General features: G+C 41.7%; 1 protein-coding gene across 10 annotated transcripts in view; it reads left to right on the forward strand.

Annotated features, from left to right (window-relative positions):
* Positions 1-16762, forward strand: part of TCF7L2 (transcription factor 7 like 2) — a 174072-nt gene that overhangs the window by 147175 nt on the left and 10135 nt on the right. For 6 of the 10 annotated variants that reach the window (XM_083866460.1, XM_083866454.1, XM_083866453.1 and 3 more), the window contains 5 exons: positions 2043-2145; positions 4839-4925; positions 10794-10919; positions 11672-11831; positions 12568-12675. In XM_083866460.1, the coding sequence (XP_083722586.1) occupies positions 2043-2145; positions 4839-4925; positions 10794-10919; positions 11672-11831; positions 12568-12675 (584 nt within the window). Of the gene's footprint in view, positions 1-2042; positions 2146-4838; positions 4926-10778; positions 10920-11671; positions 11832-12567; positions 12676-16762 lie in introns of all 10 variants that reach the window. The other 4 variants (XM_083866455.1, XM_083866459.1, XM_083866451.1 and 1 more) reach the window with 1 other exon arrangement.

Raw genomic sequence — 16762 nt, forward strand, 5'->3', positions numbered from 1 at the left:
AGTGGGTGGATCTTTCCGTTTTTGCACATTAGGGGAGAGGAGTGCGGGAGAATGGATTTCCCATGCTGGAGCACCAAAGGGGGCATGTAAAATGTCAAACCCAGACAAAATACTTTCTTTTTAAGCCAATTAGGCTTCAGAAGGAAACCTACTGGGTGAATTTTCATAGAGCTTCTGCAGGGTGACACCAGAGTTGCATGTGTGGGGTCGCTTGCAGGTGTGTTTCTTTGCAAGCATGATACCCCACCTGGTAGTTCGATCTACCAGTGCTGGTTTGCATGCACGACCCAGAGAATTAAACATGTACATTCTGTGATCTGCACTTACAAAATTGCAGCTGGAATTTTAAAGGTGGTGGGTCATGACCGGTTTCAAAATGAATCTCTTTTAATTCCCCAAATCCCATTGTTTCTGTGTCAGGAGTTCAGCCATTTTTCTTCTATAATGTTGAATTTTCATCCACTGTAACTACTTAGCTCCAGCTTTACACTTGCAGCTCTTTTCCCCAGTGTAAGTCTACCCAACTCTAAGTTCAGCCTGAAGGGCACTCTGCTTGAATATAGAGCACCATGTAAAACCCTGACTAGATTTATTGGTGTTACAGAGTAGAATTTACATGTTATTCTAACTTTTTAAGAGTCCCTTTTTAATCTGAGGTCCCAAAGAAGTCAAACTGTGTCAATCTGGCTGCAGTTCCTAGTGACAGTGGTTTTGGTTTTGTTAATCCAAACCCCATTCAGTTAATTGGGAAGTTCATCAGAAACAGAATTCATGTCAGAGGAATCACTCTGTGTCAGCCCTAACTTATGCAGATAATTTGTGTGAACTCCGGCCCTTGAATGAGGCTGTGCATTAGCTGGTTTTCACTCACTATGCTTGAACTGGGGCCCCCTTTTAGTAGTGCTTAATGCTAACTTCACATGGCTTGAAAGGAATCCATCTCACCATCCCTGGGTATTGCAAGTGAATGGCATAGTCAACCTCTCATTTAAATAATGGTAGTACAGGGAATAGCTTTTAAATGGTTATCGTAAAACATATGATTAACGTCTGTAGACTGTTTACTTTTCTTCTGTGAACATTCTTTCAAGTGTGCAAATAGCTCACTGGATGGTTAAAGCCCAGTTAATCTGTTTGGGTTTTGTAATGGAGAAAAAGCAATGTCTGCATGAAAATGTCACACAAGGAGATTTAATTTAGAGATTAAAAGCTTCCCAAGTGACTTAAAAAAATAGTTTTTAGCCCTGAATACAGTACTCCTTCTTTTTAATGCTCTCTGTTTTAATATTGCTTCTGCTGTGTAATTGTGCCCTGGCTTGTTAATTGAAAGACCCAGTTTTATAACCCTTCCTCCTCTGAGTAATTCCTTTTTGCTCTTAAGGTAAGGAGTGTTAATATTTAAGGCTTGTGTCTGGAGCTGGTTTCTGCTTTCCAAGTAGGAACTGCACCTCATCCAGAGAGGATGGATGGACTCTCTGTCCTTCCCTGCACAACTTTAACATCTGCCCCTGGTTTTACCAAGCATTTCCGGGAGCTCTCAGCTCCACTCATGGTTTCAGAAAAGGTTTTCTAGGTTTGCTCAAAAGCAAACATAATTTGCAATTTTAATGACTTTTAAACTTGTTCTGGATATTACTTTGGAATAATGCCATGTTATTGAGTACCCATACACATAGGTGGGGCCTGTGGTCTTTTGGCAGACTTTGAGACTAAAGTAACCATGAAGTTGTTACAGGGTCCATCTTTCTGGTGAACATTTAAGAGAGTATCTAGTACATCACACCAAAATTGTATCTGAGACTGCTAAATTCTAAATAACAAAAATAATTATCTCTGACTGGAGAGGTGACTGAGGGAGTGAATAACATCATTTTTTCTTGTTTAAAAAATTAAAATGTGAAAAAGCCTTTAAAAGCCCTAAGTGAAGGCACAAACACTGTAATAAAAGTAAATCAACAGAAATTTTGAAACATATGTGGGTTTTATATTTTATTTATTTTCATATCTCAATACTGACACTGCTTTATGTTCCTCTTCTATAGGAATTCCAAGGCCTCCACATCCTCCAGATATATCTCCTTATTATCCATTATCACCAGGCACTGTAGGACAAATCCCCCATCCGCTAGGATGGTTAGTACCACAGTAAGGAGTTCCATTTTTTTAATTTCTTTTTTTCTTTTTCTGATGTGTAAATTTATGTAAAAATACGTGTGTGTGTGTGTGTGTGTATGCACATGTGTGTGCATTGGGATGAGTTTGTTTGCCAACTGCCACTTCACTGAGTGTTAAGAATTTACCCACCTCATGAAGGTTAATTAAAACTTATGCCAGGTCATGTGGTCTTAAACAAACATGAGCAGTTGGACACAGCTTTGCATGTCAGCTCAACCAGCTGACAGCTCATGAAGCGTGAATTTTTAAACCCTTCTGCAGAAATGTCCTTTTCTTGTTATTGCCCTTGCACTGCACCACATGAGGTTTTCTCAGATTTGGTTTTCTGGAGACTCAGGGTAGTTCACACAGACACCTTTTTTTTTTTTTTTTTTTTTTTTAGTAAGGCCATCCTTACTACAATTTTGCAGTTTTAAATTTCATTTGCCTTCTCGGTTGAAAATCCTTTTGTTTTTCTTGTGAAACAGTAGAGCTTTACATCAGCCAGTGAGCAGCATTCCTAGTTGAGATGTGGCTGGGCAGTTGGCAATTGGCATCTGAGGAATGGAATTTTAAACAAGAAAAAGGAATTAGTTTACTTTAAAACTGGCTAAGAAAAAAGCAATGGAAAGTTAGTTTGGGGTTTTGTTTTCTTTCAATTCTTCAGATCCCAGTTGCAGAGCCTTGCTGGGTATGAGGCTCCCAACAGTAGTTGAGTCCTTATTTTTTTTTTTTCCTTATGTTGCTATCTCTCAATAAGTTCATAATACACTTAAGCACTGCCTAAGCCTTTTGTATAGTATATTTGATGTAAATGCTTATAAAATCCATTTGTATTGCTGGATGTAACAGTTCTCTGCATTATAAATCAAGGCTGTTACCCTGTTTTTCTCACATAACAAGCCTCCTCCATTTTGGTGTGATTATATTTCTTATAGAAATGAATTACCTAAAGTTCAAAATAGTTTGCTCCTGCTTGAGGTTGTTTGGCCAGCTGTGCTAAAATACCTCTCCACAAGTTTGCCCTCTGTGAGGAACTGGAGTTGACACCCTACAGGGGAGCAGGGCAGAGCAGGGGGACACCACCTATCCCCAGGTCTCAGGCAAGGAGAGGTGGTGCCATCAGAGGCCTTGGAGGCCTTTCTCAAGCACAAAAGTGTTGATGCAGGAGAGCTGGAGCTTCTGGCCATTCTGCCCTTCCTTGTGGGTAGTCATGCAGCTATTTTGGATATTTGGTGGGTTCTCCCACCCCAAGGGTGAAGCATGTCCAGCGCCTGTCTGGTGAAGCTTGCTTCTCCAGAAGAGCACATCATGAGCAGAAGAAAAACCCAAAGCCCTGCTCCCTGAAATCTGAAATTCCTCCTCATTTGTGGTGATTTATCTTTTCCAAAGGACACCCTGAATAGCTGTAGACTGCATGTGGCCTCTTTAGCTTAAGTTTGCACAGCAGCAGCCTCAACGTTTAAAACAAATACAATTAGTGCCAAAAGTCAGTGACATGAAATACATGAGAGCACAGGGAAGAAACTGCTCATTGTCCCTGACCTATACCCCATTGCTCATTGGTATGGTGCAGACACAGATTTGTCCTCCTTGGACCTCATGCCATGGCTGCCAAAGCACGTGAATGAAGCCATGTGTGGCCAGCTTCACCAGGCAGGTGCTAATGGCCTCCTCTGTCTCTGGACAACTCTGTCATCCCCACTGCTTCACAACAAGTCAACACCATGATGTGCTTGCCTACTCACAGCTCTTATAGATTCTCCCAGTGAGGGGAGAACACCATCACACTGGGTTTTGCTCTAGGAGAGTAGCATGGCCAACTTCACAGAAGTAACCCAAGATTTTAATTTCCTCTCTCCTTGCCACTTGCACTTCACCATCAACTTCCCAACCCATCTATCCTCCACTGGCCAGCATGTTTCTGGCATAGTACCCACCCCAAAAGCATCCTGCCCAGTTAGATGATGTATTTGAAGGACAGATGAAACAAGCTAGCCAGCACAGACAAACCTCCATCAGAAAAAGTTGTGTGTCTTTCATGAGGATGCTGTTTTGCATGTTGCTGTATTTTTTAATTATTGTAATGAGGTGTGATTGTCTATTGGTTACCCACAATACTTCTTGGGGACTCTCCCCCGGTAACTCTTGTCAACACTTGTTAATCTGACAAAAGGCTACAAATTAAGCTCTGTTAATTTAATGTTTTCTCACCGAGATCTAAATACCGAAAGAGGCCCAAAGCGCAACTGAAGTCCTTTGATTCACTGTACTTTATTTTGGTATAAATTTACATTCATTATTGTTTTCCTTTGGATGTGTAGCCCTCAATTAGTGTGATGGCTCCATTAAAGCAAGCGAGACTTCGCCTTTAATTATTACAACAAAACACCTAGTTTCAGCTTGGGGAGAGGGTCTCTATTGACATAAGCAGAGGTTATAAAATTTAATTAGCCATTCCTATCAGATTTATGGCATTCAAATTGTTCTGTGTTTCTTTCCTTTGATCCTTGCTGTACAATCCCCAAGATTTTTGTTCTGATCAAATGAGAATAAAGCTTACTGTGCAGAGAGAAGTTTTTTGTTGTTCTTTTTTTTTTTTTCTTTTTTTTTTTTTTCTTTTTTTTTTTTTTATAGCCCTTTTTCCCTTTCTCTCATTCTCTCTTTCCCTTCTTTTTTTCCAGGCAAGGTCAGCCAGTGTACCCAATCACAACAGGGGGTTTCCGCCACCCTTACCCAACAGCTCTGACCGTCAATGCTTCCATGTCAAGGTGAGTTCAGATACTGAGGTCCTAAATCAAGAGCAAATGTAGCTCCTCCTCCTGCTCTTTGGAGGAGAGCATTTCATCTAGGCAGCAGATTTCTGAAAGCACTTCAGTTAAACATCCATCCTTAGCTTTTTGGTGGGGTAGAAGAGAGGGCGAGGGCTGCCTTCCCATGTGAGGAGAAGCTGATGTCCTAATGCCGTCATTGGGCCCCAAGAATTTGTTGTAGAGGGAGTGTTGGAGGAGTGAGAATCCACCTTTAAAAGCCAAACTAAATGAAAGAGCTGGGAGAAAGTAATGTTGAAAGAGCAAGGTTGAGAAGTCATGATAGCCTTTGCTTTCTCCATGGCCATCAGCCAGAGCAGTGCTGTGTGCATGGGAGGGAAAGCTCAGGAGGGAGGAGGACTGCTCCTCAGCAGAGTTGGGAGGAAGGTTATTGTGCTGTGTTTTCCCCTCCCAAAGCTCCAAACACTGATAGTCAACATAAAAGGGCCTGCCTGACCCTCAAAAGCTTTAGAAGTATATGTTTCTCCCCCTCCCTACCTCCAATTAATTCCATCTAATTTTCCAGGGGCTGCTAGTTTTATTTACAAACTGGTTGGCAGCACTATGTTTAAGTAATCAGTAATTGCTCCTAATGATAGTTTTATTTTCTGTTCATCTGATTTTCAGCCTGGTTAATTAAATCGGTGGAAGTTTAGACTTTCCTGATGGGCTGAAACAGCTAATCCATTTTGATGATGGCACATAATTAAATTAGCATGCATTACATAGCAAGGTTCCACGTCTCTTCCCTGCTCTGTCCCTTCCTCTCCATCTCTGCAGTTTAATATGTGAACATTGTGCACATATTAGAAACACTGGAACATCTTAGATAGATGATCTAAGGAGGAAAAGACTGGTGAGAGCTGGGGGGAAGCACATCTCATTGAGAAATGGAAATCTGTACCTAGGGCTTATGAATTAATGGGTGGGAAAGTAGTGTGGTTTGTGCTTTACCTAAGTAAACAAAAACCTAAAAAAATAAATTAAAATGCGGCTCCAGCAAATAGACAACTGGAAAATCAACTTAAAAAAAAAAAAAAAAGTGTAGTCCCAGCACAGAAAAAAAATACTAGGCTGGGGAAAAAGCTGCAAATTTAAACAATGGTTCCCTCCCCCTATTTAATCTTTTTTAATATCTGTGAAAGACTTGCAGGCATGGTGTGAGGCAAAGTAGAGCTTGATTTAGTTTAATTATTATTAGAGAGGCTAGTCATTTGAGGGAGGGGGGAGATGTGGAAGCAAGGGGGGGCTATATTCCCAAGATAGACTTTATGAAAGGTATCTAGTTAAAAAGAGTACACAGCAAATTAAATACATTATTGTGGTAATGGGACGACAGAAGTAGAGGTCTATTATACTTATGGCAGTTATAGGAAATGTAGGCTCCTTGCCCTGTTCTAGCACATCCTTTGATATTCATTCCATTCAGCAGCAGGGCCAGGACTTCTCAGAATTAAGTGATGGGTCATTATACTTTAAACACCATGGAGAAGCCTAGATTGGCAATTAAACAGCACTTGCTGACACTCGCTTGTGCCACCCTGTGACCCCCTTTAGATTGAGTTGTTGGAGCTCGGGGCCCTCAGCCTGCTAAATTGGTAGCAGGCACTTCTCCTGACGAGGGCTGGCTCTGAAATCTGCCGGCTTCAAAGGGAGCAAGATCATGTATAAACCATAATGTGGGTGCACCGTGGCTCAAAAAATAAGGCAGGAATAGATGAAATGTTACAAGTGCAAGGGGAAAATGAGAGAATAATGACAAATCTAATGCAACTCAAAGCAGAATTGTTGCACAGAAAAATGCATCCCACTGCTTGTGCATAAAATCAAGGCAGGCAGATGACATCCAGTTAACAGAAACATGTCAACAGTGAAGTAAAGTGAGAGTGAGTAAGAGAGAAGCCCCTGAGACAGCCAGGAACAAAAAATTAGTTGTCCTTAACAAGTTAAGACTCATCATTATATTCTGGCTTGGAGCCATAAAAGGAGACAGTGGTGTATAATGAGCTGCTTAGAATTTTTAGGGTGTTTATTGCAATTCATGGAATACTTGTCTAGAGAAAAAAAAATCTGGTGAATGTCTTAGGCGAAGGTGAGGGGTGTGCATATACACAGGGAGCCTTTCTTTTTGTCTCTGACAGAAGCCCATGCGTGCGCACATGCTCAGGCACACGTGCAGGGGGATGAATAGATTTAAGGTGTTTACCCTTTATTCCAGCCCAGAAACTTCTCCTCTGGTTTCTCATAGATGGGAACACCCTCTGGGCAAGCTGTGCTCCTATACATGGTTTCATGTATGTTTCCCCATGTCAGCCTGGGCTCAGCAGCGGGGACAGCCCTTGTCCAGGTGTCCAGTGTGGTCAGGAGATTCCTGGCAGTGCCCGTGCTACCCTCCAGACATGCTGCTCATTGCTGGCCCTGGGCAGCAGCCCTGCAGGGCCTGCTGCAAGCCCCTGCTGCAAACCTTGCCTTTGCCCCAGCAGTGAAGTCAGCACAGACCTCAAACCTCACCCGTCCATCAGGTTTTCCAGAGCCTTCCTTCAGAAGTAGTTCCCATCTTTGCCTGCATTATGGTATAGATCTTTGGAGCCTATAGTGCTTCCCAACCTTTAGTTCCCTAAGCTTAGTAATTACTGTTCATTAGTTAGAGTGCGCTTACGAATAGATTATAAAAGGTTAATGGGTGACTAATAGTAATTTTTCATAAATGGTTTAGACTATTAAGGTATTGTCTTCAGGTTGTTTTAACCATTTACAACTCTTTGTTGTTGCTTGTAGCCTTGCCACACTCACGTTGTATGCTTGTAGCATGCCTGTAACGTCTCTTGATCCTTCATTACCCCTCTGTAATATGCCTTTAAGGTAAAATGAGACAGGGCTAACTGAGTGATGGGCAAACAGTGGACCCACTATGAAAAAACAACTGCTGTGAGAGGAAATCAGGAAATAATTTAGCAGAATTACACCAGACAAACACTGCACAGCAGTTGAGTGGTGGCAGTGGAAAATACCTTCTGTAATTGAAATTTCAGGGGAAATTCACTTTTGCTGAATGTAATTACTGAAGTTGGAGTGTAGCCAGGAAGTTAAAAATTAACACTCTTCCCCTGCTCATATTGCCATGTGAGTGGCTGTCTGCATGGAAATGAGCAGGCACTCAGACTTTGGGCTGAACCCTCATCCCACCCACGGAAGTCCATGGGATTGTGAGAGCAACTTTGTGTTCTGGAGTATGTTTTTATAGTCCTAAACATAGGAAGGGGTGTGTAAGTCCAATAGGCAGCCTTGTGAATTGGACAGATTCAGTATGAAAAAGTGAATGGTCATTGGTAATGAACACAGGAACATAATGTTCCTCATGGAAACTGCAACCCTGAAAATAACCACTGAGCTGCAGCTGCCTGGTGATGAAGGCTGCTGTCTCTGGAGTTTAGAGCCCAGTGAGTAAAATATCCCAGCTGAAGTCAGTGGACACTTTGCCATCCTTCAGGCTTTCACACAATGTGTGCATGTTGTGCTCTGCACTCAGATTTTCTCCCTGCTGGTACGTGCCCACTGCACTTCACACTAAGCCCTCCTGTCAGACTAGCACAGCTCTTCCTGCCTGCTCTGTGAAGGAAGGCTTTTCATCTCCATCTTCATCCTTCATTGTCCCCTTATCTCTGGCCTAGCCAGCCCCAGCAGCATAGTCCTTTCTGAAACACTGGGTCTTTTCTAGGACAGTCACTTGATAGGATGTGTCTCAACCTTTTATCACTGTGCTTAGACTGCTTTCAGCGAGGTCAGTTTTTGCCGCTGGTTTTATTTTTGCTCATGTTTGTTAGTTATTTGAAAAAAGAATCCAACTCATGCTGCCAATTTTTATTTGCATTGTACTGTGTCTGAAGGTCCCAGGTGCTGTTGTCAACAAATTTTAGATATGTCCAATCAAAATGCATACACATGGAAGTAGAAAGAGAACAGAAAAAAATAATACAAAGACCCAGTTTATGTCTTGCTGATGGTGAGCAGATCTGTGGCAGAACTGGGACAAGGATGCCAGTCTCCTTTGCAGCCTTGACATTGTCTTCTGTTCTGACCTACCATGAACCAAAGTATATCCTCAAATGTGTGCTTCTCTCCCAGCTACTTTTGTCAGAGAGTGGGAAGGCACTTGGACAACCCACTTGGAGATTTGTGTCCGTGAGTCTTTAGCAGAAGTAGGAATGACCATTTTGCTGCCCATTCTCCTCTTCCCTTGCCATCCCACCTTCCTGCCTCCCTTCTCTCCATGCCTTTGTTCGTGAAGAACTGCAATTCTCTACAACTTGAACAATTTCACATTTTCCCTGTCAGTCCTTGCTCTTTCCATCACTGCCTTCAAAGACAAAGTACTTCTGTCTAATCACCCTGAGTACTACCAGCTGATAGACAAAAGATCCTCAGAGCTTGTAGTGGACAGTGCTCTTGTTCATGAAAGTACTTCTGTGTCATCTTGTGAATGTAGAGAGTGTCTAGGCAGTCACAGGGGATGGGATTGTGAAGCTCAGTATTGGAATTTCTAAGAAGGGGGAGAAAAAGATAACCTCACTATATTTCTGATGCTTATACACAGTGATATCCATGGTATATCACCCCATTTTAAATCCTGTTGGATATAGAAAAAAAATCACTGTATATTGATGATAGAAGAAATAATTATTTATCCCACTGAGTATTCCATAATCTTGGGTTATTTTACTTGGATCAGATTGTTTAAAATCTGGGATGAGAGTGGGGATTTGCAGTGAGAAAAGCCCTTGCCGGATCACTTTAATTCTGGTGTTTTAAGGAAAGTAACTGCTGAAACATAATTTTAGGCTAGAACCCATTCCCTGGAAACCTGTTGACTTCACTGGGAGTTTTCTAAGGGGAAGGCAGTCAGTCGTGCCGTGCTTTCCTTATTCACTACAAAACCTTTCTGAGACTGTTGAGAAACAATGACAAAAGTCAATCCTGATTTTGACAAGTTCATTCATTTCTGTTAAAATGTAAAAGGTCTGAATGATTGTGCCATGTTTGTGCTGTGATCCCGACCAAGCAATTAGATTCATGGAGAAGGATTGCATATCCCTCTGAATCCACTTGCAGGACTGGGATCTGTCCATGTATATGACCATAAACCATAAAGCTGACAACATTTTTTTCTCTTTAGAAAGGCTAGACTGTTAAAGCCTTTCTAGGTTCCTTTAGTGGATCAAAAATTCCACAATATCTTCCACCTTCTGTTAAAGCAATGTGGCTCAGAGATTTATTAGACACAAATAAATATTTTCTTTTGCTCCATCAACAAAATGTAGCTAATGAGGCGTCTATAAGTATTATCAAAAATGCATCTAGAATGTTTTGGCATTAATATTTTATTGTGCTGTCAATATAGAATAAAAGATGTCATCCTAAATTCACAACATGATTCAAAACTACAAAAATTGATTCCTTGGCTGCCACACATAATTTCTTAGCAAAGAAATGGATGGACTGGTGGATTTTGTTTCAGGTAACTGAAATTCCACCTTCATACAAGTTCATCCACTTGAATTCGCCTTTTGCTGAAGATGTTAAAAATCATGATGTCTCGTGTCAGTAATGATAATGAAGGGGAAGATTGGCTTTAATGCCATTAGAAGAGTCATTATGTTTAATTTATTACTAATTAATGCTGCCAGCTTTCATATGCTTTGTCTAGCTGTCATGTGCTTGTTATATGCCAGTTGGTTTTTTGTTTTGTTTTGTTTTTTTTAATGTGTGTACACATCCCTCCCCATTCATTCATTTTTATTCTGACGATTTACACAGCTTTCTCTCCTCTAGGTTTCCTCCACACATGGTCCCGCCACACCATAGTTTACATACAACTGGAATTCCTCATCCGGCCATAGTCACACCAACAGTCAAACAGGAATCTTCCCAGAGCGACGTTGGCTCACTCCACAGCTCGTAAGTTGTTGCTTCCCCTGTCTTCTCTTTGGGATACCCATAGCATCCCTTGTGCATGTGTGGCTTGTAAAAAGGCTTGGGTTTATGATGTTTTTGCTGGGAAATATTTTTTCAATTTTTTTTCTTTTCTGTTGCAATTGATTTGAACGTGGTTTAGCTGCCAAAGTATGTCAAAATGATGGTAGCAGTCTTTGAGTCATTCTATGACATAGGCAAGTAGTTACTAATTTCACCTGTTTCAACAAGGAAGTGGAATTTTCTTGATTGAGATTCAAGTTTCTTGACCAGTTTCTCTATTACTCAGTGCCTAGTTTGAAGCCTTGAGATAACAGATGCACCACAAGAGAGAAAAAAACTGAGCATAAATGGCTTCTTCAAAGCTGCAGAGAGCTGGTATCAAGTTTAGGTTTGAACTGACAAAAGCCTATTGATGGTGGGGTGCAATTATTTCCTCTACTGTCATGCTCAAGCTCTCCCTGTGAGTCCATTTTTCTGGAGCCCATGTCCTTCCAAGGTTCTTGTAGGGGCTCAGAGGGTACTTGGTGATGTTGCATAAACATGAGGTGAGTTTTCTTGTAATGCTCTTAAGACTGTTCCCACAGCAGCCAAGGTGAAGGCTCTAGAGAACCTTCTGGTCCTCTTTCTAGAGATTGCTGAGGATTAATGCTAGAGAGATTTGAGGGGATTAATTTAATAAACTTGCAAGGGGTTCTCACTGTGAGGTCTCTGTCTGTTGTATCTTTACTCTTCAGAAAACATCAGGACTCCAAAAAAGAAGAAGAGAAAAAGAAGCCACACATAAAGAAACCTCTTAATGCATTTATGTTGTATATGAAGGAAATGAGAGCAAAAGTTGTAGCAGAATGCACGTTGAAAGAGAGCGCAGCCATCAACCAAATCCTTGGTCGAAGGGTAGGTAACAAGGGACAAAGCAGGGCCTGAAGCTCGGTAGGATTCACGCCTTCTGAATCCCTGTGTTTTTCTGCTGTTATGAAAATGGATAGGGAAATTGCTAAACCAAAGGCCTTGGTATGTTTTTTTAGTTTTTGCAGGCACTTCTTGCTAGGGGGGTCATTCATGGGGAAGTGGAGGAGTTAATTAATAGCAGTGTTATTTCATTATCATTTCCATGACCGGTAGATGAAAAAAAATCTTAGATTTTTATTTTGCCCTAAGCTAGGCAGAAAAGTAAATGGGAAATGAAAAACCTTTGAGTACAGTACCAGTATCAGCACCTGTGAGAGGTAGAAGAGGGGAGGAAGTGGCAGTGGGGGAGGTGGTCTCCCACCTCCAAACCTGTAACTGAGTTCTGGCTCAGGACAAGTGGTTCAGCTTCTGGACCATCTCCCCCGCTGTCTGTTTTTGTTTAGATTTCTTAATTCTCCTCTCTCAACAGGAGACAAAGGGGTTGAGTGTATGTAAATGATTAGTTGTGGTTCAGTTGATTTAACTGCAGTTATAATCTGGAGTTGTAAATAAAATACAAATGTCAGTGTGCCAGATCATCTGTTTTTATCTCTTTTTTTTGAAAATCGATTCTAACTGTATTTATGTGTATAAACAACACACTCTGCTGTTAACGTGCTTTAAAAAAATCCCCAACCTCTGGTGCTTTTTATTTTGTCTTTTTGTCTTTTCTCCACCCCAGTGGCACGCGTTATCCAGAGAAGAGCAAGCAAAATACTATGAACTAGCAAGAAAGGAGCGACAGCTTCACATGCAGCTGTACCCGGGCTGGTCTGCACGGGATAACTATGTAGGTTCCTATGTTGGTGGAAACTTTTTTAGTAGAGCTTGTAGAAATGTCTGTGTGACCTGCTGAACTATGACCACACATTGCACACAAGCACTGTGTGGAAAGCCTCAGGACTCCAATCTGGTAACAACAGTGGGCGCTTCCCTCTGTGATACCAAAACTGTGTGAAAGTGTAGTGGAAAGTGGAAGAATGACTTATCCTAGCTTCAGAGAAGGACTGGCAAAACCAAAAGCATTATATTTTCGAAAGTCTTACTCACAAGTGGGATTAAATTAATTATTCCACAGTTGACAGTTGTGTATTTTGTTTCTGTTTTCCATTTCATGCCCATATTACCTTTTTTTTCCCCCCTACCCTCCTCATTTTTTAAAAAGTATATTGGAATTCATGACCAATTCATGGGTTGTTTTTAAAATTGATTCCACCTTCTACTTTTCAGAAAGCCTGTTTTTGAGCTAAAAATGGTAGATTTTTTTTGTCTGTTAAAAAGCATAAGGCCAGCTTTATAACCCTTAGTACTATAGCTCCTTGCATGAAGGGTAAGCGGGGCAGATGGTAATAAGTGTTTGCAAGCCTAAGCCCATAAATTCTTGACAGATTTGTGGATTGGTGAGAGCTCTAAACCTTTTTTAATAGGATTATAGCAGCATCTTGATTTTTTTTAAAGTTAAATAAAAATCACATAAAACTTTCAAGGTCTCTAACTCTGTAATAAACCCTACTCTCTGCCATCTAGTCACATTTCCCTGCAGGGTTGGGAACTAACAGCTCTAAGATTGATGCCAGTTTTGTGTAGAGTTACACATTAGAGATTGTTGAAGTCTGCCTCTTCCATCCCCATTATCATCACTGCCTGTTTTACCATAAATATTCTATTTTGCTGTATATAACAATACTTGCCTCTGTGAATCTGCATTTTTATATGTATGGGTGGGAGGAAGCCAGTTCAGAGTCTGCAGTGAAGCCAAGAGAAGCAACAGCAGCTCTTTACACTCTTTTGCCGTTTCAGTGGTGGGGAATACGCATGCTCACTTAGTTAGCAAGATGTACTTAAGGACATTTTTTCAAATCCTTCTTTTCTTGATCATCTTTTCTTTCCACTGGGCTCAGCTCTCCCTCCTTGGTCATTATAGGTATACCTCTGTGTGCTCAATTGGCCTTCCAGTTCAGAATATTCTTGATTCTGTGCTCCTCAGAGGGAGGCACAGCTCCTGCTTAGCACGTTTACCTTCCCTTTTCACCACAGTCTGGCCTGAGACTGTCAGACCATAGGCTTGAGGTAATTTCTCAGCACTGTGCAGTATCATCTTCCTGGGTGTTCAAAAGGGAGTATAGGCTTGACTGAGGTTTCAGGAATGCTCATTCTGCTCAGTGACTGTGCCACCGACAGATGGGCATGTACAAAGCCTCAGTGTTTAGGACCTTTTACTTTTGTCCTCACTGTGTGAACACTGAGAAACCCTTTCTTCTCAAGCTAAAAAGGACAGGATGAGAAAGCCGGTGCTTTCCCAGCGGCTTGATGCTGTACCCCCAAGTGACCTTCAGGGGGAACCTTCCTGCCTGAGGAGAGTGTGGTACCTTTGCATCATCCACAGGATTTATTTATGTCTCCTCTCCTGGTCCATTCACAGCTCTCCTGAGTGCCCCTCCTCCCTCAGCCGTTTGTAGGGTCTTGAGCCTTTCACACGTCTAGCAGGGGAGCGATTTTGGGCTGCTTGAAGTGGTTAAATTGTTAAGCACCTCACATCAGGCTCAAGGATAAGGCCAGCTGTAGCCCAGGTCTTCAGAGACAGAAGCAGTGCATTCAGGAAATGCAGCTTTCAACCTCGTGGCTTGTTGGTGTCACAAGGCACATTAGCCCTTCCTGAGATCTTATATAAGATGTTTAGCAGTGCTGAGTGCTGGACTCAAAAATATGTAAGGATCCAGTCACTGCTTGTCTAGAAAATGAGTACCAAAGGACTCTGCAGACCTGTCAAAACCCATGTTGGTTTGCCTCTGGAGAGGGAGCTGCCAAAATGGTTAGTAGGTATTTACATCTGTATTTACTTGCAGCATAAAAAATTGTATAGTATGATGACATAAAATGTTCAATCTGCTCAAGTCTTGGGAGAACAATCTTAGGCAAAGAAAAAGTGGTGTCTTTTGCAGAGCACTTGAAGAATTACTGCCACAGTTCTTTGTCCATCTTAAGTCCATATGTTAATTTATCTACATAGTCTAATGTCCTCTTGTAGCCCAGAATCTGGACAAGCAAACCAGATTATTCTTCTCCCTGTTCCTTTGAAAAGAATGTAAAGAAGTTGATGCAACCTCTGTCTATACTTTGTTAGGAAGAGTTTTAAAAGCTTGTGTTGAAAAAGAATGAGAAATTCCTGGGCCCTGGCTGACATTCCTGTAGATCAGCTGTTTTTAACAGATTGCTCCCTAAAGGCATTACAGTACCTTAATACCTGGCTTGAAGAGCTTGTGAAAGGCAGGTGACTCCTGACCTTTTTTCTGGCTGGCCCTTGAGTGGAGAAGTTATAAGGTCTCAAATTGAAATAGCCCTTGAATTCCCAAATGTACTGCAAAAATTAAGCAAATTTGCCACAGATGCAGTCTGTTAATTATGCCTGTGGCCTCCTTGAGATTAAATAAAAGTCGGGCTTATGATCTTGAGGCAGTTGTCTGGTTTTGGTTACATTGTTAAAAGCTGGAAAAAATTCACTGATTTTCTTAGATTTACTGTCAATCTAGATCAATATAGCAGAGTCTGAGCCTCTTGCATCCATGCTTTTCCCTATTCTATTCTCAGGGAGCTTTAGGAGCAACCCTTGTCTGCCTGTCATGTTAGACTGATGGCTGCTCTAGAAATTGACAACTTTCATATCCTGAAAAATTACCTCAGAGGTGTCAGAGTTTATATGTCATCAGCATCCAGGCTGCAGGATTATGTGCATGTTGTTTAAAGTTCCTTTGAGATGGACAGTGCACACAGCTTTCTCCATCTTCAGAAGGATCTCATAAACCTAGAACAGCCTGGACAACAGGAGGGCACTTTACAACCCTGAGCAAGCAAGGGGGGATGAGTGCAGAAACCCCATGCCACAAAGCCAGGTTTGTGGAGGAAAAACAGAACAATGATGAATCAATGTCCTGCATTCATGTTGGGGAATTTTTTACTAATACATTCCAGGAAATCTATCATAGGGAGCATCCCAAGTGTGGATGTGCCATGCTGAAGCCCATCTTAACAGTGTATCTGGAATCCATCTACTGAGAAAGATGTCCACTGTGTGGGGGAACTCTTGGCTTTCCCAGATACATCCAACCCTTCAAAATTTCAGTGAGATTCCTTCTTCCAAGATATGTTTGTTGCCCCTTGACCACAAGGGACTGCTGCTCTGAGGTCTTCTCACCAGCTGCACTTGCTACCATGTCTTCAAAAGTCAGGAATACTTGTGCTGTTCACAGCTGACATTGCTAGCCCAAAAATTGTTACTTTTAGCATCTGGGAAGCAGTGAAAATGAAATTACTCTGTTGCCTACACTGACCTTGTTGTACTAGTCTGCAAACCCTGTACCTCAGTGTTAGAGGAGTTTTCTTGGAAAAATAGCTTTTCTCTTTTGAGCTATGCGTATTACTTCATATTTTTTCTATTGGAAAGCAATTACTGTGTTTTCAGAGAAGCTGGGCTCCCAGTTGTCCTCTCCCACACTATTGGAGGGAAGCAGAATGGGCTTTTCTCCCTCCGGTCAAAAACTCTAACAAATTTCATCATCTTGTGGTACAGCGTTTGGAAAGGCATAGAGTTTAGCAAGATATTGCTGGTTGTTTCCTTGTGATAGAACAAAGTGTGGGAAGGGTTTTGGCTATGTCTGGATTTTTTTTTTCTTGTCCTGGCATTGCTTTCTAGGTGGTCAGTGGAACTATATAACTGTAGGTTAGGATTCGCTCGTTACTGTGGGCTTCCTTGTGTGCTTGAATGTTTGGTATTTGGTGCTGAGAAACTCCAGGGGCTCAGTCTGACCTCCCTCTCCCCTTTCTAACCTCCCTCTCCTTCCCCTCCCTGCCCCACCAATACATGACCACAAATGATTCTT

Source organism: Zosterops lateralis (assembly GCF_965231275.1).
Source record: "Zosterops lateralis genome assembly, chromosome: 8".
Taxonomy (NCBI): Eukaryota; Metazoa; Chordata; class Aves; order Passeriformes; family Zosteropidae; genus Zosterops; species Zosterops lateralis.